General features: G+C 38.6%; 1 protein-coding gene across 3 annotated transcripts in view; it reads left to right on the forward strand.

The window, feature by feature from the left end:
• The first annotated feature begins 340 nt into the window (after positions 1-340).
• Kuz (zinc-dependent metalloprotease kuz) overlaps positions 341-22,411 on the forward strand; it is a 137,914-nt gene continuing 115,843 nt past the window's right edge. For all 3 annotated transcript variants that reach the window (XM_078182762.1, XM_078182763.1, XM_078182764.1), the window contains exon 1: positions 341-1,259. In XM_078182762.1, coding sequence (XP_078038888.1) covers positions 1,181-1,259 — 79 coding nt within the window. In that variant the 5' untranslated portion in view covers positions 341-1,180. The remainder of the gene's footprint in view (positions 1,260-22,411) is intronic.

The raw sequence follows: 22,411 nt of genomic DNA on the forward strand, positions 1-22,411 counted from the left end.
GTAATAATTTATACTAATTTTACTAATTTATAAAGTAAAGTAATACGCATTAATAATTTTTAATGTCCGGAAGTTTTAGTTTTAATATAATTTTACACTACCTTCAGAAAGAATTTATTTGAATACGTAACCGCATTATAAACCGCTCCCTAAAAATCTTCAGGCTTTCATCTTCCTAGAAGCATTTCATGGCCGATGCAGAAATGAGAATGTAGTTTCTGGTCTAATGAATGTACTCCATGGAGGAGCGGCAGGTATCGCTACCTGTCGGCAAACTATGAACTGAGGAGCTAACAGATCGCGAACATGGCAGGGAAGTCGGGGCTCCAGCAGTGGCAGGACTGCCAGTGGCGATGGTGGCGACTGGCCGTTGTCGTGCGTGTGTTTTGTTGCTGCTACAATGCGTCTGCTAAATCAGCAATCGGCAGGTAAACGAGTGTGAGAAAAGTTAGTGGTCAACTGGTGCGACGTTCGGTGGACAGTGCTGAAAAAGTAGCATCGTCCGGCTGCGAAACCGAAGAGCTGAACGGACGGACCGAGGGAGAGAAGTCGCCGTGCGACAAGCGAAAGAAAAAAAGGTTACGAGGGGCGGATCGTCGGTGGTAAGGACCGTTCGCGTGAAAGTGTTAATATTCTTGGTAAACGATGGCGTAAGCTCGTTTCCGAGAGCCAAGGCTTACCGCGTACCGTAATTACCGTGTGCTTTCTTCGTCCGTCATTTTCCCCGTGTCGCCGAGCCACACGCATATGATTCGGTTGCTCCGAAAAGTCGCGCGCGCGAACAACGGAACGCGTATACAAAGTAAGGTCAGTGCAAACAGAATCGTGTGTGTGCTATGCTGTCCGGTTGGTACGCAGGCTATGTAGTGAATATATTGGCAACGTCGGCTCGTCTTTGACCGTTGCGTGTCGCGAAACTCTTTCTCTCTTTCCGTCTCCCTCTCTTCCTCTCCCACATTCCCTCTTTCTTTCTTTCTCTCTTTCTCCTTCACGCGTGTACGCACGAGCGTTCCATCTCGCCTGTCGTCTCATCTCGTTTCCTGTGCCCTGTTGCGACTATTACCGCTACTTCCTCACGTCGTCGCGTTGTTGTTTTGTTTATTGTTGTTCGCACGTACTCGCGCAAGTGGTGCTAATAACCTAACCGAGACCAGTGGTTTTTAACTGTGCGAGAGAGAATATGGTTACGATGATCAGTGATACCTGCGGATACGTTCCCTTTCTGCTGTTGCTGTTGCTGGTTCCTTATATCGAGAGCGGTAAGTTGCTTTTTCTCTGTTCATTTCTGTTTGTCTACAAATCTGCACATCGGACAAAAACATTCTGATCGAATTTTCTCCCCATTGGCGTGGGCATATTGCTCCCGTCACAATACCACGCTACTCCGTGTCTCGCTGAACATCTGGCCCGTGAAATGTGCTTGTAGCTGAATGTCATATGCATATGCGCACATCTCTCTCCCTCTTTCTCTCTCTCTCTCTCTCTCTCTCTCTCTCTCTCTTTCTCTCTCTCTCTCCCTCTTCATGTCTGCCTCTTTCTCTTTCGCTCTCTCCACGGCCATGTACGCGCGCGTTTCTGAGTGTGTGCGAGACAGTCTCGCTGCGTCTCATGAATCATCCTCTCACACCAGTGCTTTTCGCGCGTTCTCTGTAATGCGTGCGGAACTAAACGCATCGTTCAAAATTTTCTCCAATATAATGATTTTTATAATAATCACTGCTATATTAGACCCATAGCAGACCTCAAATGAAAAGTGCAAAAATGTGTTGATCTAATTCTAAACAGATTCAGCTGATATGTCAAATAACTGAAACTTTGTTATAATATGTTGAAGTTAATAGTAAATCTACTGTATTGATAAAAATAACCAGTTTCATATGTTTTATTTTATTTTTTAGTTATACAAATTCTTTTCTAGAAAATAATTAAATAAATTTCTTACTTGAAGCATACGTTATCATGACAATAATGAACGGTTTAAATAAATGAAACTAGATATTTCCCTCGGAGGTGTAGGATCACGGGAAAGAATTAAACACTATATTATATATTCTTTATTACAACACGTTTCTAAAAAACTACGGAACACGCACAATAGACGACCTCTTTATATAGTGACTTTACTCACATATATATATCTTCTCTGTAAATCTAGTCACTGTTATAGCGGAATAGAGGCAGATGAAAGTGGTTTTGTTTGAAGGTCGAGGTTTAAATGGAATTTAATCGGATCATCGCAGTATGTCTCTTTTCGGTCATTTATTTTTCAAACTTTTATTATCACAGGCGTTTAGTTTTTCGGAACATTTGTCGAACATTTTTTGGAAAAATCTATTTATTGAAATAATAATGATCAACGGAATGCGTATACATGGTTTTCGTAATTGTTTGAAACGATGGTGGAACACGTTGTAACGGTGGTATCGAGGTTTCGTACGGAATTTCCCGCGTTGCTATGCGGCTCCATTAGTCATCTGTGACTAATTCACGTCTGATCTTTTGCTGGACACTGCGAACCAATCTTTTAACAAAAACCTGTGTTCGGAGATGTTGAATTGGCTGTTTCTGGAAATCTTATTTCTTAACTGTTCATGCTAGCTTTTCTGCATTGGATGTTTTATGTTTTCAGTAATAAATTTAACCTTTAATATTATTTTTCGAATTATTTGGCTTGTGTATCAATTGCCAGTTAATTCTATAAATGTCACAGTTAATTTCTGTCGAATTTTGCATAAATTCTGATTCTGATTCGGATGCACGTATGTTTGAGCGAAAAATATATTTGAATGCATACCAGTAAATCAAAAAGCGTCTTCCCTAATTGATACAGGCAATTTGTATGGATTGCGCGTTAATCGCAATCAAATTCTGCGCAATTTCCGCAGACCACGTTTCCAACTGCGTATTTATCTTTTCGCAACAGGTCTGCGCGATTTACGGTCTGTAAAAAATTGTCGTCCTTTCGGTTTTCACCGAGAACCGACAAGGAACTTTTCTGTTTAGACAAGTAAGAGAGAGAGAGAGAGAGAGAGAGAGAGAGAGAGATTTCACTCTTCTCCACAGTGTTAATCGTAAAATTACCGCAACCGGAAGTACCAATTAGGGACTACTAGCTGATATAGGTGATAGTTACATGCTCGAGAGCGTGACGCTGTGTTATCTACTCGAAGCTAAGGCAGACTGAACAAAAAAAGTACGCAGAGTTAGGCCGACATCATTTCTGTAGTTACGTTTGTATCAATTGTTAACTGCTAACTATTTATTTCCTGCGAAAAGTATTCAATATTAAATGGAATAAAACTGTATGCTTTTATAAATTATACGTAGATTAAACGGTGTTCTTGCATGGCATTAACTTGGTAACGAAAATGTATGGAATTCGTATATCTTATGGAATAATTATTTTGAAATGCTCTTATTAATTGTTATTATAATGTGGAAGTTTTGTAGAAAACTTGAAGGCCTGCGGGACCCATTTATGCTAAATAATTAAATTACATTCGATCTTTTACATGCACGCGGTCTGCTAATCAGTAAATTAAGACAAATCACAATTTGATTTGAGAAAATGGGCAACGAAACGTTTGCGGTTGTGGGCTAACATGGGAGCAACAGTTCTCCTGTAACAGTTTCGATTTAATGTCGATTTAACGTAACGCAAGCGAACAATTTACTGTTACTAGAAGATGCTGGGAACGAAAGAGTCTACCTAAAGAAATTCTATTCGCAGTTGGCAAAAAATAGTGGCAGATCGCGTGGTAGGAATATTACGATGTACAAGTTAGCTGCCACAAGTGAATTGTTTCGCTGCACTTTCCGAGTCATATCTTAAGGACAAAGAACCAATTCTTCGGTTACGAAGTTTTCAATTCTACGATGAATCCCAATCTCTTCTCGGCGAGTGGAAGATTTCGGGAAATCTTCAGGCACGGCACGTTGCCGCTGTCTCTTTATATATTTCATTCGTAAAACGGCGTTGGTTTCTGGAAATTGTACACTCGAGAGCTGAATCATATAATATATGTTGATTCGAAAAATTCAGAGGCTTTTTTATTAGTTTATCGAGCCGAAACGTATGCGCATTCAGTGTATGTAGTTTGGATCCTCGTGGGATCTTGTCAACTGCACATAGCTTTCAGCGTTGATTTTCGTGTACTATGTTTATTGAACTGGGCCAATTGCCTCGATTGCAGCGGAAGAGCTCGAAGATTTGACGGATTTACGGCGGTGATTGGAATAAACGAACAAGAATATTTCTCATGCGAATGACTTGATTCATTTAGGAAAGTCTGCAGCCGGTAACTATACCGTAGTCGTTCATACATCGGGCTTACTATACAAGTTGAATGCTGAATTTAGTCAGTAGCTTTCAGTTCCTGATTTCTAATGTAATTAACGCCGAATTGAACTGTGGTTATTCTACACGCGATGTTAATTTTGGATTTACACTACAACCGCGTAACGTGTAACAGTAGAACACGATCTACCGTATACTACTGAAATTGCGGATAATCATGAGACTCTTCGATGTAAATGTAATTAGTAGACTGTGGATTTTATGGTTTCGTGATACAATTAAGTAGTTGCGATTTAGATTAAAAGAACTTTAAATTAAAAGGAGAAAGGTCTTCTATTTCTTTTTAATTAATGCAGACAACGTTTATGTTATATAAAAGTCTGCAGTGTACTAGTTATATAGAAATAAAATTTTGCATATAGGAAGTAAATACAATGTTCAGTAAGAATTTAAAAACAATGTTCTCTCTGAAGTTAATCTTCAGAAATGTATAAATTAAAATGCAACTTGGACTTAGATTATACTTGAGTAACGAATACCAAAATATTTCATATTCAACGTGGATATAGCTGAAACATTTTGCGACGTAAATCCAGCTGATCAATACATCAATCTCCCACGAGCTATTTAATCATAACTCTCCAGTGTTCAATTCGAGGATGCATTGAAAAATGGTGAAAAGTTAGAGAACAAATCGAGCAATCTGTTTTCGATAATCTTTGATTTATCAAAGTGAAACTTGCCAAACGTGGTCAAACGAGGCGCAGAAACTTTATGGTCGATTCGACGCGGGCGCGACGGAGATATATGGGACAGAAAAGTAGAAGAGGAACTGTGTGCTCTTCAAATATTAAACGGATTAACGGATATTATACATATACGTTGGTTTGCATACGGATTTTTGGATTTTTGGTCACAAACAGCTTCGCAATTGAAGGAAAAGTTTGAAAACGTCGCGTTAGCGGCTGGAAAACATTCCGCAGAATCTGCTGTTTGTAAGGTCAATGCTTTGCTGCGGTTTCTAGATCCGATAGACACGGCCGTGAACAGTGTTCTCTGAACGGTGGACGGGATTCACGACGGAAACATGACGTAACAGCTGTTACCCATTTATTGCATCACTTTTACCTCGTTGTACTTGTTTCTTTTTAGACCGCGTGTTACAGCCACATGATTTAGAACGTGCAGCGTCCGGCAATGATTCTTGTCGGTGGGGCAATTAATGCGGATTTAGTTTATAGAATCGGAGTTGATATAAACGAAATTCATATAAACCGTGTATGTATACATGAACCAAGTTTATGCGAATGAAGTTCAAAGAAAGTTTATATAAACGCGGTTCCCGTATAAATTATATTTCATATAGACCACCCCAGATTCAGCTATTCGCGTAAGAAATATATTCGGACAGTAGTGAATACAGATGGTTTTTCATATTTTTATTCCCGCAGGGATTCGTGCAACCTATGAGGCTCGCTGATTGCAAGCGTCCAAGTACTTTTACCAGCACCGTACACATATTCATGGCGGCTACCACGCAAAAAGGTTGCTCCGATTTCATTCCTGAGATACTTTGTGCAAACAGGTTCTCGGAATTTAGATCACTGAAGACATAGAATTGCATAACGCGTTTTTATAGGCGTCATATCTCGTTGTTACAGTGAATAACAGCCGCTCCTCGCATGGAAACGTTCCCGCGATTATTGTTTTGTTTTTAAAAACGCGAGATGAGTGTTCCGCGCAATCGACAAATTTCAAGAATCCGAAATATCGGATTTCTTAGTTTTTCTTTCCTTAAATATTAATTGGTGAAACGTAAATTTCTTATTCAAATGAACTTCTTATTCGAGTGATAAATGAAGTTCTTATACTCGTGCATTCTATCAGATTTCCTTGAAAACGAAACGAGTTTGGTATGAACGAATCATTTTTTTTCCTGTCGGACTTGGATTATTTCTAGAAAACAGTGTGTGTGCGTGCGCGCGTGTGTGTGTGTGTGTGTTTGTCACAACCGTTTCCCTTGCTTCTTTCCGGTGTTTTTTATTTGCCAACCTGGTTGGCATTGCGACAATTTCAATGATCGCGACTTTCGTTTGCAGACAAGTTGTTATGTAGTTTAGCGCTGCCACAGGGGATCGAAGAAGAGATCATCTTTGTCCGAGGTGTTTATACAGCGAGATTAACTTTACTAGGAATTTTGGGATAGGGTATGGAAAGCTTCTCGAGAATTCGGAATTCCCGAATCAAGGGATCTTATCTCGAAGGTATTCTCTCTTCCGGGATATAGGTAGTCGGCCCCGAAACTTTCTGCTCGGCATTCCTGGCACAACCCCACTATTCGGCTTGGCTCAAGGAGCTAGAGGGTTTACCTAAGGATATGCAAACGCGCGCGATAGTTCACCGCACTAGGTCGCGTAAGGTCTTTTTAAGATTTTGGGGTTCCAATCCCACCGATCTTCCCGCGGACCCCATGCTCAAATCTTGCGGGGCACACAGTGTGTCCCTTAAGTGGTGGTATTTATCGAAAAGCCCAGTATTAATGGTTTCCCGGAACACATTTTGAAGATATTCTCAAAAAAATTATAGTATAGAAAAATTTTGAATAGAAATTGATCAGATTTGACTGACGATATCCAAATTGATTTTGACGATGTTTAATTCGACAAAAATTAAAGAGAAAAGTTTGTGTTCTTACAAAAAAAAATATGGCTCGCTTGGATCTTTACTGGTTTCCCCGTTGGCGCGGAATTATCCGGAAAAAGTCGGAAGACAGGAGATAACAACGAGTCGGGACAAAGTCCTGAAGTTGCGCTTCCGGTTCGTAAAGCATTCGTTATCGCGCCGATGGCCGATCGGCCAGCTGAGAAGTTCGAAAGATGATCCCGAGGGAAAAGGCGATTGGAAAACTCCTGGAAACGAGCCAGATTCTTACTTCGCGATCGGTTTCCGCTCTCGGGACACGCTAAGTTATCCGCAGCTCGTTAATCGACAGCTGATTTATCGTTTCGTGCCGAGTATAAGTTTCCAAGAAAAAATTAACGAAAGAGAGAGAGAGAGAGAGCGAGAGAGAGAGAGCGAGAGAGAGAGAGAGAGAGAGAGAGAGAGAGAGAGAGAGAGCAAATGAAGGAAATGAATGAGAACGCGCGTTAGGAGTTTTTATTTGATTTTTACTATTACGAGACGTGTCGCTTCACTTTGAACGCGGTCCGGAACGAAGTTGGAAAACTTTGCTGACTTCAATGCATTGTTTCAGAGAACATTGCTTTTTCATTTATTTATTCATGTCACGGTCGTCGCGGTTATATTTTCCGGCGGTGTCCTGCGTGTTTGTTAACAAATGAAATTCAAGATTTTCTGAGATCGGGACGTAACGGTCTGTTGCAACGATTTCGACAGCATTTATTCTGATTGCTTCGTTTCAGATATAATGTAAAATATGATTTTGTGTCGAAGTTGCGATCTTTGCATTCTCACAAAACAAATGAATTGCTTTAAGGGATCTTTAAAATTGTATATTTATTGATTTTTATGTACTTCAAAGATAATCATACGCAGATTTTGTTTCACCCGTAATGAGTTGCATTGTGGATTTTTATGCAAAATGAGAATAATCTGCATTAATGGTACAGTGCGAGTATTGCGACGCGTATTATAGTCGCTCCTTTTCATCTTTCTGTTTGGGTTTAGGCTGCGATCGATTTGGTTGCTGCCATATTTGAGGGTCTGTTTAGTATCTTTTTGACAAATTTATTAGTTTATGAATCTGGTACCGGTGAAGAGTATCGGTTGAGTTTCCTGGGGATGTCAGCGTAACCGTACCATTCTCAATAGCACTTGACGTGGCCTAAGCCTGCACAGGGCGACGACAAGTGGGTTGAACAGCAAGAGTATTACATAAATTTCTTTTCTTAATTGAACAATGAAAATTTGGTGTATATATCCAGATTTTGAGAAATACATTATTTTACTATCTCTGTTCCGTCCTGCAACGGAATTTTACTTCTTTATTAGCTTTTCTCCCTTCTTAAAAATCCGTGTTCTCCAATTTGGAAGATCATTACTTTAGTACTTTTTCGTATCGTGAAATCGCATTTGGGTTTATATGGCTTTATTGTTACAACCGGTCATAAAGAGATTTCCGTCATTAGTTTTTCCGGTTTATGATAGGGTCGCGAAATGGGCCGGCCACTCCGCTATCTACGTCGCTGCGAGGCCCGGGCCTTCTGACTTCCCTTTCTACCTCACCAGCAACCAATTCGCGTTCGCGTTTTCTTGCCGTGGAAAATAGAAAAGAGGCAGGAAACTTGCCTCAATGAACCTCGTAGAATTCATTGCTTGCAAGACAAATAAATACTTTCTATCATTTTCTTAAATAGTTGTTCCTCGTGTACCAACAAGTATCACACAAATCGATTTGTAGTGCATCTAATACAGCACTTTTTGGCATGTTGTCTTATCGGTTTTTTGTTTTCAACGTAAAAATCGACAAGCACATTTGACAGCATTGGAAACAATGATTCACAGATGGCGATCAGAGTACTGCGGTTATCACATGTCTGAAAGCGAGGGGCAGTGCGATGACGTGGTTCTTTCGACTTCTCTTGGCGTCGTTGCGTAACAGCCACCACGATTTATTTATAATGTTACGGCGATTATTTAGCGCAGCCGGCACGGAGTAAAATATAGAGCGAATGAGAAACCGATAACGGGAATGAGAAATGCTTCCGTCCTTCATGGTTGCGTGGCCCGCGCGTATCGTGCACGAGTACGCGCACAGTCGTGCATACACATCGACGCGACGCGACGCCTCCTGCGATTACTCTCTCCCTAGACGTCGATCTAATTGCATGCATACTTGCATCCCGTGCATTCGAATGCGCGTTGCGTGGAGCTCCATCGTAAGACGAGAGTGCTATCACGGCTGCTTCGTCATTCTACTCGTTCATAGATTACACGTATCCGGATCGAATGCAACGTGGATTCGCTAACGCGGATCCGCGAACCAGCATTTCCATCCCTGATTATAACGCGCTGCGATATTTCCCGTCGACGCATTATATCCGTGGGAAAATGTTCTCGTTCCCCGGATTAATATTTTCCGGGCCGCATCGTGTTTTCATGAATATTTGTTCGAGGGTTCGATGATGCTCCGAGCACTCCGCGAGTCATTCTGTTCGCTGCGACAGCGAAACTCGTTAAAGATTACTCCGAATAAATTCAATGGGATTATTACCGATTCATGTTAAACGCTGCTAATATTTTTAAGCGCAGGTGTGCTTCAACATTTTCCCGGAAACTCGGTGAAAACTTTTCAGGAACTTTGTTTAAGATTCCGATCGAGACAAGAAATTATTTTGCCGTTGCAAATTGTAACCAATAATGTCTTATCTTTTAATATGTATAGATTGCAAGACTTAGTGTCTGGAACCAGTTTACAATTGTCTAGCACCATTTTTCGAGCAGTTATCGAACTAAAGTATTTCTTAGATAATATAGAATGTGTAGAGAAAGACACCACTAATTTCAAGCAGAGTTATTTCAAATAAATATTTACTTAAAATAATTATCTAAACGAATCTTTTTAGTAATAATTCCTTATTTTTTTATTCGAATAGAGATGATAAAATTATTCGAATAATAATGTCAATAATTCTTGAGCCTTTTCGCATACGTAAGTGTTGAATAGTATCACATAAATATGGAACCTGGAATGTACGATGATTTCTTGTACACTCGTGTAATATTATAGTAACAGATAGTGTATTCGTTATCCAAGTGTCTGAGAAAATATGAGTTTCGTTCCATTGTATAGTGAACAAAATACAGAAAAGTTTGATTATCTTCGCGTAGGTGTTTTTATTGACGTGCTGGAACAAGATCGAAGAAGCCTCGCCTCGCGGTAGGAACGGAAAGCCTTTTAACAGTTCATTCTATATGCGGGTAAACTGCTGTGACTCATTCGGTAATAAATTTTAATGGTTGTTATTGAGCGTGTCGTATCGTAATTATCCGAGAGTCCATTTGTTGCTTGTTTCCACTTCGAGACAATTACACGAACCTTTCTTATTAACAAATTCACATAAACACTCGACAATAAACGTTTTCAATTGTAATAAAATCGATTGTAATCCCTTGGAAATCGTTTCATAATAGGCACTTTTACTTTATTGTATTGATAGAAAAGCCTGATGACCGACTCGGTTAATGAACCGAAAATTCGTTAAAACAGCTTTCACAAACGATGTCAACATTAAATATTGACGTAACAAGAAACGCAGCGACCGGATATTTTGACTAATTAAATTCGATCCATTGCAAATTAGTTGTTCAGCTCCGATTAAACGGGATCAGTCAAGTTATTGATGCGATTAATTGACCGGTTCGAGTTCGCCAATGATAGCGCTCTTTAATCCGATTGAATTTTTCTCTGGTTTGATGTCAAGACAGTCGATCCACTGATTAAATAGACAGAGGCTAATGCTGAAAAGTTTCGCACTCGTTCGCGAATTATCTAGCTAATGTAAGCCCTATCTATCTCGTAATCGGAATCCATGCCGGCGGCATTCTTTTACCCTAGAAGAGTTCCTTTGTTCCGGACTTAAATCCTTAATTGTAACCGAGAAATCTCTCACCTCTGGCCTCTCCAGAAAAGCCAGTCCCGAGGGGGATGTTACGATCACTTTAAGCATAGTTTCACCAGGCGAGACACAACAGTAGCCGTAAATGACGCGAAGAGTATAAAGAGCTGCGTGTATGTGGACAGACACAGGTGAGAAATAATAAGTGGAGTTTATAACTGGGTAGTTATGCTATAAGTGTTAGATTCGAATAAAAATCATTGTAAAACTGTGAAATTTTATTCGAATTAATAAATAGAAGATTTTGTAGTTTTATTTGTGTATTTTACATCATGACCTTACAATATGAGAAAAGAAATAATAATTAAAGATACATACAAAGGGTTTCATGTAGTTCAGTAGTATTTTTGAAATTTTTGTTATTACTGTTTTGCATTTTATCAGCTAACTTTTTTCACAAACGCACATAATCTGCAGCCTCGTAATGAATATCACAGGTCAGTTCCGATCTTCTTCATGTAGTCTTTCATAATACTTAAATCGATCTATTTTACATCAGCCCGTTTCGCATAATTACCTAGCAGATAGAGCATGATAGAGCTCGCCATCCCGAAGATTAGAAACTGCTCTGTTCCGACCATATTCCCGCTACTTTGAAATATGAGACCTGAACTTTTACCTTGAAACTTGAGCCTTCGCCTCGAAACCCTTAGTTAGCGTAATTTTTCAGTACATTCTCTCTAAATCCAATAAATATAATTGATCCACCTGCTCTATTGATTTGCTGGTAACGATTGGAGTTCTCTTCATGTTGCTCTAGAATAATTTATGTCACCTGTTAATAAATGCAAACGTCTATATACAAAATTATCAATAAATCTATAACTATTATTTTAAAAACGTGAGTTTACTTCGATCTGCAAATGCCATCTTTGAATCTATACTTAAGTTAAACAAAATGCAATTGACTCTAATGTGAAATATAATGTTTCTAGAAGTACTTCAGTTATTTATTTACTTACTCATTTAATCCTCAGAAATCGTGGAAATCGTCAATGAAGAAATTAGTGTCGTCGGTACAAGTGTTAGTCAAAATTCTAGTAAAAGATGTCGGATTAATGAAATTAGTCAATTTAGTAACACTTGAGTTATTTGGTCTGCCATGTACGATACTATACGGTAGACAAAAGTCACATGACAATTTTTCTATAACAAAGCAATACAGATTTTAATAATATCAAAGTTTAACATTGGGAAAATTTTCATAAAAAAGGTAAATTAACGCGAGATCGATATTATCAAAGAAGAGCCAAGAATATTAATTAGTTAATATTTCAAAAGTTAAACAAAGGCAAGACTAGGTTATATCATCGATATTTTTCAAGAACAAACTGATATTTCAACAAATGTCGTATTTTTGTTGTATTGTGGAAGCCCTAATTATGCGTCTCCTTAGTAAACTCTATGTTACTCCCTCAAGCTAATTCCATTCACTCTCTTCGTCGAACGGTTCGGCCGAGTACCTCATCCAGCGTGAAAAATTTCCCTCCCCCCCCCCCCCCCCCCCCTCCCGCCCTCCAAGATGACCAACCTCTCTTCGATATTATAAACATCACGGAGAAACTTACAGTATCGCTTTCATCGACTATGCGGCGTGATCCTATAATAGAGAGCAGTAGTATAGGCTGTTCTTAAGCACTCGCGCGACAAACGCGATGGTCACCGACAATGACTGGTAAGACCCACTATTACTCGAGAATGCTTTGCACAATATTTTCCTTAAATGTATGATGCACGCAGGACCAGGGGAAGCGAATATACACGGGCAGATTGAGGTAGGGAAATCTCTTTGATACTGGTTATGCATGGACCAGTCAGGTCGAGAAATAAGGTGCTAATGCGAGCCCCATGATAAACAATAAATATTCATAATGCTTCCCGAAGTCGCCTAGATTGCTGTCGTGAAAGCTTCTATTCTGAATTAATTTGACTACGTATTATACTATTTATGAAGATTCACGCTTTTGTCGCGACATCAGTAGTCGGAGTTTTTTTGTGGTTTGGTAGCTACAACAATCTACAAGAAAATTTCTCAAAAAATATTGTAAGAATATTTATTTGACCAAGTTCTGATTTAATTTGAGCAGCGGAAATTTCAAAGATAATCTATTAATTTTAATTACAGTCCATCTCAATTTAAGCAAACTCGTGAAAACTATTTTTTGATTGAGTTACATAATTAAACAGTTTTATTTAATCTAATCGCTACTTACTTCGATCACGAGTAAAATGCAATGCAAGGGAAACACAATGTAATTGACATACAGTTCTTCAAGTTGAAGTCTCGAATTTTAAAAAAGTATGATTCATTTTTATGATTTTCTTTCAATTCGTAACTTTAACTCAATTACACTGTACTTGTGCTCCGATTGCAATTACAAATTCTAATGTAATTTAATTGAATGGGGATCTGAATTATGAATTACAACGTGATTGAATTGTAACATAATTATAATTCCTTGAGTAATTCGATCGTAATTCTGCATATCTCTGTCAAGAACAGTAATGCATCTATGACAAACTGAGTGAGTAGTTTCGAACAATTTTTCAGGCTCCTATCTCCCTTAACAGCTGCAGGTAATTTGTAATAAGTAGCCGTCAGAGCCCTGGTCAACTTACAGCGTGCGTGAAAGTTGAGGAAGCACAAGTCGTCGAGACAGCTGATCAGAGCAAGTTAATTTTCCGCATCCATATGTCGACCGACGCACACGACGTCAGAGTCACCGACGGCGACTGTAGCCGATGGAAGGTGTTGTAAATTTCCGGTCCGAATGCATAGGCGAAACGAGCACAGCTTCCTGTCGATCCTCGTCTCGTCTCGTCTGCGACGTATCGGTTGAGTGAAATAATATCGGTGAATCCAGGCTTGGTCACAGCATCCTTCTCAACCTGCACCCAACTTTTACGGGTCCTTTTTCGTTCGTTTCTCTCTCTCTCTCTCTCTCTCTCTCTCTCTCCCCCTCCCTCCCATATCTCTCTCTCTCTCTCGCTCGCGCGCGCGCACCCCTTTCAACCCGTATCTCTCGGTTTCTTGCTTCTATTATTCACTTTCTTTCTCATCCTGTTACTCTTCACGACTCGGTGCTGCGATAAATTGGCCGCCACCCTCTCCTCCTCTGCCTCATCCCTCCTCCTTTAGCCGCCTCGTTCCCCCCTTCACCGACCAGACCCCTCTTTCTTTCCTTTCTCTCTGCTTAAGTCATTCGTCGGAAATGAAATCTAACCGCTCTTATTACGTAGTCCGTTATAACTTGCGTTTTCGTTAATGTTCCTGACAAAGGAGAGCCCCGACTACGAGAAAGCTGACAAAAGTCGGGGAGACTTTAAAAGAACCGAAATTAATGTGGAAAGTTTCGTATGCGAGATAAATGTAGTCTCCAAGGAACGCCGACGCGAGACAAATACCGTTTTGAAAATGGGCGGCTCGTTAATTTAGGGAACGCCCGCGCGATGCCCGTCGGGCCGACGCGACGGTATTACCGACATTATACGTCGTAAACAATCCTCCGTCGCCGGCTTTAACGTAGCGTGGGCTTTAAAAACTGTGATTCAGTGCGATCTTGCTTCCGCAGCGAATTGCTTTTCGACAGACTCCGGCAGTTTGCTTAAATTTTTTCGATACCGTGCAACCCAGATTTCCCGAACTAATCGAAACAAGTTCGACTAATGGATCTATGGCTTGTTTAAAACGCGAACTAAATTTGTATCGAATTTTACTATCGATCCTGTCCTTTAATAGAATGGAAAATTTTTAATTGTTAATATAATGTATCATAAAAAAATAATTAGTAATATTAAATATATATATATATATATATATATATAATCATGGTGATGAAATTACAAAGTTTAATCATTTTATTATTATTATAGTTATTTAATTTTTTAATCTTATAAAGGAATTCGGCAAATTAGTTGTGTTCATCTGTTTATCATGTCTTTTTGTTTAAAATATGAAATTAACTCTGCTAAATAAATATTAAATTGCTGCAATAGTCGAACTATAAAAAGAATAGAATAATTAATAATTAAGTACTGCAAATGACAAATATTAATAATTAAATCAATTTCTGTTTACCGTTTATTTTCTAGTAAGTGAAATGTACGAGTAAGAGAAATGTATGATATAATATAATATAATATAATGTATTTTATTGGTAGCTAAAGAAATTAGTATAATAAATTGTGCTCATCATAATACATATGTATTTGAATCACGCTCTACGTCAGTCGAACTGCAGAAAATTGCATTTTATTCGAAGCAGAATTCTTTGTGCGTGAATTAATCTCTCGGAATAACAATAAAATTCTTTTCCAACGAGATGGAGAATTTCTCTGCTATTTTTGTTTTCCAATTTATTATCCGCTTGCAAATTCTCATGTGCACGAATAAAATATTTAAGAATTATGTTATCATGTTTGCTCGTTAAAGTATTTGCACACGCGCAAGGTGAAATATTGCTATCTGCGTATAAAAAGTTATTTGTTCGAAAAAAAAAACGCAGACATTTTTTACGTGTTGTTAGTCGTATAAACTCGGTAATTGATAGTGCCGAACGTAATATTTGGACGAATCATTAAGCATTCTCTATGGCGAAACAAAAATTGCGATTCGTATCGCGGAGTTCCAAGCGCCATAAACTTTCGGATTATCCGAGCATCCAACGGTCGTTTTTTGTCCATGTGGCCACAGCGGTAGATAAAAGCAGAAAATACACTCGGGCTTTGAAAATGTAACGCCTAAACGTTAAAACAACATACAACCTAGTTTCATTTAGGGAAATGATGGAAGACATAGAAGTGTTAATCAACGTAGGTACGAAAGAGATTGTAGTGTAAGTGATGAATGAAAACCGTGACAATTAATGTGAGTTGTCAGAAACTAATTGGTCAAATAACTGTATTTATTCTGTGGGTCCAAATGAAAGAATCCAAAGGTGGCATACTTAGAACCCATCGTTTACCGTGGAATTCTCGACTATCACTCGCAGGATTTCAGCTACCATTCTGAATGCGCTTACGGTGAAGTTCGCTTACAGAAAACCTGGTAGATGGCCAGGCTCATGGGATTCGCGTGCTTAGCGATCCCGTTATATATTTAATGCGATTCGTCTTGAGGTTTATGATACGTCAATCACTATACACCGTGGAAGCTGGGACGCCGAAAGTTAGCGAACTTGTTATATATTTATTGCGACTGGTCTTGAGGTTTATGATACGTCAATCACTATTCAATATGCTGCCTGCGACGCTGAAAATGTACAATGACGAATTTCTCAAATCCAATTTCCAAAGTTAATTAGTTGTCAAGTGAAAATATCTCTTGGCGACGTTTTCTAGAAATAATAATTGTTAATTTCTCGGAGGCATTTCTTCTATCTAAGATGATTTGCAGCGGTGTGAACGATTATAGACTTAAAGTAACTTTTACATTTTTAGTGATGCTTAAACAAAAATTTGGCAACATATATTTGCATATTTTTGTATTACAAATAATAGATATATATATATATATATATATATATATACAAATATAGAGGATGGTTTTCTGTTTTAATATCGGTAACAATGGAAAAGTTATTTTGAGTTCATAAGAAATTTTTATAATTTTTAAATTCTCCGGTTCTCTCCGAGATTTTGTCAAACGATTGTTCGGCAATATGTGTAGTAGGTTTGCGAATCCGTAAGCGCGTTCGACTACCAGGGGAATATCGATGAGATCGTTTCCGGACAAGGCGATCGTTTTTTCGGGGAATCGGTTCATTTCAGCTTAAGGCAGTGTGTCGGGCAGTGTACCGTGTACGGAAAACTGTCGAAAAACTTTATGATTGCGTGCTGTTTGAAAGCGAGTCGGTGCTGGTGGGTGTAGAAAACCGCACGCGCCTACAGAAAATCAATAATGCAGCCTCCGTGTGCCCGGTGAGCGAATTTCCGTTTGTTTTACGGAAAATCATTGTTAGTGACGTAATAATTATTAAAAAATTCATTATTTTACAGTATCTTGTGATTTATGAATTAGTATGTGCCAATTGTGTTCTTTAGTGCAATACTTTTTTAAAAAACGAAACTGAAAGGCCGTCGTTTTACATAAAAAAAACTCTCAGATCCCTAAAACTATGATTTTAAATAAATTAGTACAGTGGCCGAAATAATATTCATCTAATTTTTCTGACGTGACAGCGTGTTTTATGTAGAATATCTATCTCTAATTATTAGTAGCTGAGATTCGTTACAATGCATTTGGCAAAACAAATAAATATTTGAATAATACAATCGTTATTTATATGGTAATTTTCCTCGCTAAGGAAAATGTTTCCTCAAATGCTGCCCTCAGGAACCCCTTATAGGTTATATAATGTGTAATCTCAGTATTTTAGTACATGTCTAAACGAATTCTAAACAAGTTATTACGTTTCAAAAGTTATTCGAATACTTTTTACCAGGAGTTGTTGCAGTATTCGCGCGATCATCCCATGACACTTGACTGTTTTCATCACACTGGTCCCGAAAAATACAATGTGTCGCAGTGTTCGCGAGTTTTCCCAACGCATATGAACTCTTGTAAAATTCGGCGGGAATATTTATCTTCTCGAAAATCTAGCGTTTACAAAGTTACTATGTTATTTTTTTAGTACTCGACCCCCCCCCCCCCCCCCAGCACTCGCGAGTACGTAAAACGCAGAACGGTAGTAACCCGATTTCCCTATCGCCTGTGAAATTGCGTTACCGTTCGCACACGTTATTCATGATTTACGAAAAACGAGTGCGACCGTCGGGCCGCTGGGAAAACAACGAACAAGAAATTGATAAGCGAGTCGATACTGGCTGAATAAAAATGGTACGAACGATCTGAAATGTAAGAAAACAGAGAGCAAACCGGAAAAAAGCAAACACAAAAAACATCGACATGGAATAAATTTACAGAGCGATGCGAAACGACAGATATTATTGATTGTACAAAAGGTGAGCACTATTTGTTGAACGACCTAAGCAAGAATTAGATTATGCAAAAATTGATTGCCGGAATTGTCGAATAAGAAGTTCGCCGACGAAGCAAGTATCTTCTGGATGGAAAATTGAGTCGCATCTAATAGGCAAAGCATTTATTTCTGTTAATTGACTTTTCCGTTGGCGGCACTTTCCCGTCTCAACTGTTAAAGGAGAACCGTTTCTTACTGCACCCCATTTCCTGCTGGTGTCTCGACACTTTTCTCGCTGGTTGAAGTAACAGAATTACGGTATTACATTAAGGTATCCTTTTTCTCGTTTCAACTAATAATCTCAGTTAAAACTTTCGAACCCGAACGAGGGTCAACAGGGGGGGGGGGGGGGTCCGTAAAAAGTTGAAGCTACTTGATTTCCATCGGTAGCGTACACCTAAATCTGCCGATTATCTATTGATTACATTCATGATCTGTAGGGCATCAGCTTTTTAGAGTTTTTGTTGAAACCACAGTGCCAGAATGTACGGACAATCATTTCTTTCATAAATAATTCTCAGAAAACTAGCTTCGATCATTGTCAATTACGCGCCGCATCAACTGAAACTTGGCATATCGGACTAACCAATTACTGTCAGAGATAAAAATACAACCATAACTATAGCTTCAGAAGCACAATTACTATATTGCTGATAATTCCGCGAATTCTTGGTTTTTATTAGTCTTTGGAATCTATCGACCTTTGTACTTTGTACTTTTTCGATGATTTTTTTCCTCGTGATCTATGATTGTATGAGCAACCACGAAGCAGTCCATGCACTACTTTTGTATAAATAAACAATCGTAAGAAGTGTTCCAACGTTCTGGGAGTCATGCATTGATATTAGCAATGCAGAACTGAAACATTCGAAAAATCGATCATTTTGCTATAAGAATACATAGTGTCAACGAGTTCCTCGTAACTTTACTTGCTTTATCTTTATTATAAACAATTCCGTACCTAAACAGATTTCAATAAACGATTCACGAAACTATTTTAATAATAAATAAGATACTTCGTGTTTGACTGATTTTTTTAGTGATATATGAGTGCGTTTTGCATGACGAATTGCCGCAACAAGAATGTTAGGCTTGCATTACTAAACAGTGAATTTGTGTCACGAGATTATTAATGAGAAAGGTGTACGACATAACCTAACTAGTTTGTTAGACACATAGATAGGTTCATTGTTCTTATCGCTTTGATAAAGCCTGCGACCTTGTAATGTAACAATCGCTTTATTGACGACTATAAACTGGCCAATTTAATCGTTACCGATTAATGAAATGGTTTCTGTCGCCATTATCTATCGCGGCCGCTAATCAATTATGCGAAACCGTGGTCGGACTGAACTTGAAAACTTGACAGCATCAACGTGCCATCTATCGGCAGTTAAAATGGTAGGGCGGACAGTGAAACTACGACGAAATTAAATCAATAAATTCGTTTTCCGGATACCCCTATTTCATCCAGCTCCTCAATTATCGCTTCAATCATACGCTAATTCGATTTTTCATTCTATCATGCACACACCTTTCGGTTTCGCCTTTTTTCGGCCGCGTATTCTTCTTCCTGTTTATTCCATAACATCCACCTTCGTTACACTTGTAAACGATCTTATTGGTTTTTAATCAACAAATTATGTACTGTTACTGGTATAATATTATAATCTATATAATATGCCATAATAATTATAAGATATTATAATATAAGTTTATTTATGTAATTAACAATGCGTCTGTATTTTTGAGAGAGGTAACAGCAAACTAGTTTCGAGACGACAAGACAATGTAATTATTATTCCTATTTTGATAATGCTATTCCACTTATGCAGTATAAAGTTGTATTCTGTGCTTGATGCACTGTGTTGGCATGTTACATCTACTTGTCAGACAAACTGCATGTTTTACCCAGCGCGAACATCAAACTACAACCAACATGAAAATTAAATTCGAAACTACATTTAAAATGTTCGGAACATCCAACAGTTTGGTTTCGTTCCCTTTCATTTGAAAGGAACGCGGAGCGCGGGCTGCAACAGGAATAAAAAGGATAATTACTGTTCTCTTTTGACGCAGCGATACGCAGTTTGCAGGAAAGCGATACAATTTTTTCTGCTCGAAAGGAATTCTTAAAATGTGCTTTTTTGAATAGTGTAGATGAGTTGCAAACATTTACGAAATTCCCTTGAACTTTTTCTACCATCTCTTTTATTTCTTAATTTTATGCATTTATTATGCATTTGTGACAAGGACGAGTAAATGAAACTCAAGATACTGACGTTATTTAAAAAATTTAATTATTTAATTAAAATTATTTAAAGTAGCTAGCTCCCTTAATTCTCTACAAGCGTTGCAATAATGTATGTGGACAGGGGATCTCAAACGGGGCGAGGAGTACGTAATTACATATTGACGCGGTGCAAAAAGTCCTGGAAGTTTCCTGATGCTTAACCATGCAGGCAAAAGGTGTAATAATTGCACTCCTAACCATAGCGAGTCCTAGGAGACTCCGTAGGATCAGTTTTTTCCTCGTTGATCGGGGTGTCTTCTTATTCGCCGTGAGAGGCTGCTCGAACAAAGGTACATCTCCCCCTTTTGTCGTCATTTTTTCCATTCGCCGCGAAAGGGGTCATGGCCTTTCATTGCGCGAACAAAATGTATCCCGAGTAGATTAATGGGAAAGAGTGGAAGAAGAACCCAACATTGGTCAAGGAGAAACACGAAAGAAATTATCCAGGCCGTTGAACTTGACGCCAGGAACGTGAAAAGTGCCGGTCACATCCCGTATGATAGACACTTGAACGCGCTATATGTAAACTAGAATAGAGTGGTAAACACAGGAGGGGAGTCCATCAATGTTGCAGGGGACTGTGAATATTCGATAACGTCGATGAAAAAAACCGGAATCTCATTCATCCGCGTTCTTTTTCCCAGTTGCTTAGACTGCCTTGCACTTTGGAAGAAAAAGTTAACCGACTTAAAAATTTTACGTAATGTTTGTCATTTAACATCACAACTAAAGCTTTGTATAAAATTTATATAAAAGACAAAGCCTTGGTTATAACGCTAGATAAATAAAAATCATGTTAATTTCTAAAGTCCGCTATCTTTTTGTTCGGGATTGTAGCTCCTCCTACGTCTTCTTACGTACTCTACTTCTCTATCCTTCACCATTTTATCGTGATTTTTCATTGTTTCCTGTGTCTCGTTTTCTTCTTGACAATCCGCTTTCAGTCTCATGGTGTTATTAAAGACGGCGACCGGCCAGCCGCTCGGATTATAATGCGAACGTGACTTCTTCGTTATTTTTGAGATTAAACATTTCTGTGTATTTTGTCTATATTGGTTTGCTGCACGGTCCACGGTGGGAACTTGTACGTTCTAATTAGGACTTGGAAGACTTAGAGGCTCGAGTCTGAGCAGAATGCAGACAAATATCGCGGAAAAAGTATTCCCTCGAAGCTCTGCATAATATAGCAAGGACGCGTATTTTTCTCCAGCACGAAATAATGATACGGGAACTAAAGCGATTATTTATTTAACGCATTATTAGCAGATATATGTTTGCTATTTTTACGTCATCCACGAACTACCTGCTGGATAATCGTCGTTAAGAAATATATATGTATTCCGCGCTACGAGGACCCTTCGGCTACGTTCGTAATTATCTTCAGTAATTATTAATACATGCAATGCTGATCTGCTACGTTAACATAGATAAATACAAGAAATTTATTCATTTATTAATGATTAAAACGAGATGATTTCTTTAACAAATACAAGATAGTGACATATATGAATATATGTTAGATATTACTTATTTACTCGTCATTATTATTTGTTTCTGAATTTTGATATCATCTCTAAACTTTCTAACGAATGGGTTTAATGAATGAGGGGTATTGAATAATTGTTTTTTAAATGATTAACTCAAAAGAAGCTGTTATATTGTATTAATATAAATAATTTGTCGGATTAAAGAGTGAAGTGGTTGAATTCTATTATTCTTGGGCTTTAAAAAGAACCTTAGAAGACTACCAATAGAGAGATTGTTAAGAGTGTCGTTATGTGTTGTAAAAGTGTTGTAAGAAATTCTTGTACTGTGTTAGAAAATGATGTGCTATGAAAATGTTATAAAAGCGCACGGACGAATAGCGGGAGATGCATTATGATTATTGCGTCGCATATCGTCGATTCGATTGACACGAATTTAATCGAACGCGAGTCCAGACCGATTAGAGAGAAGTTCTTTCGAAATGTATTGCCTCCCGATGTCCCCGGAGCACAGTTGGCAATCGGATCGCAGCATTAGACGAAAGTATGCAACCGAGCTTAGGTGGGGCAGCGGGTTTCCCACGAGACGATTTCGTTGGTATCCAATCTCGGTGTGCACGCTGCCACTTCCTCCGCATCCTGTAGCAACCCCTCAAGCTCCGTTCGGAAACTCAATTTGCTGGATAGTAGTCGTCCGGATTGCTTCCGTAGACATACGA

This window comes from Augochlora pura, chromosome 6 (assembly GCF_028453695.1).
Source record: "Augochlora pura isolate Apur16 chromosome 6, APUR_v2.2.1, whole genome shotgun sequence".
NCBI classification, from domain to species: domain Eukaryota; kingdom Metazoa; phylum Arthropoda; class Insecta; order Hymenoptera; family Halictidae; genus Augochlora; species Augochlora pura.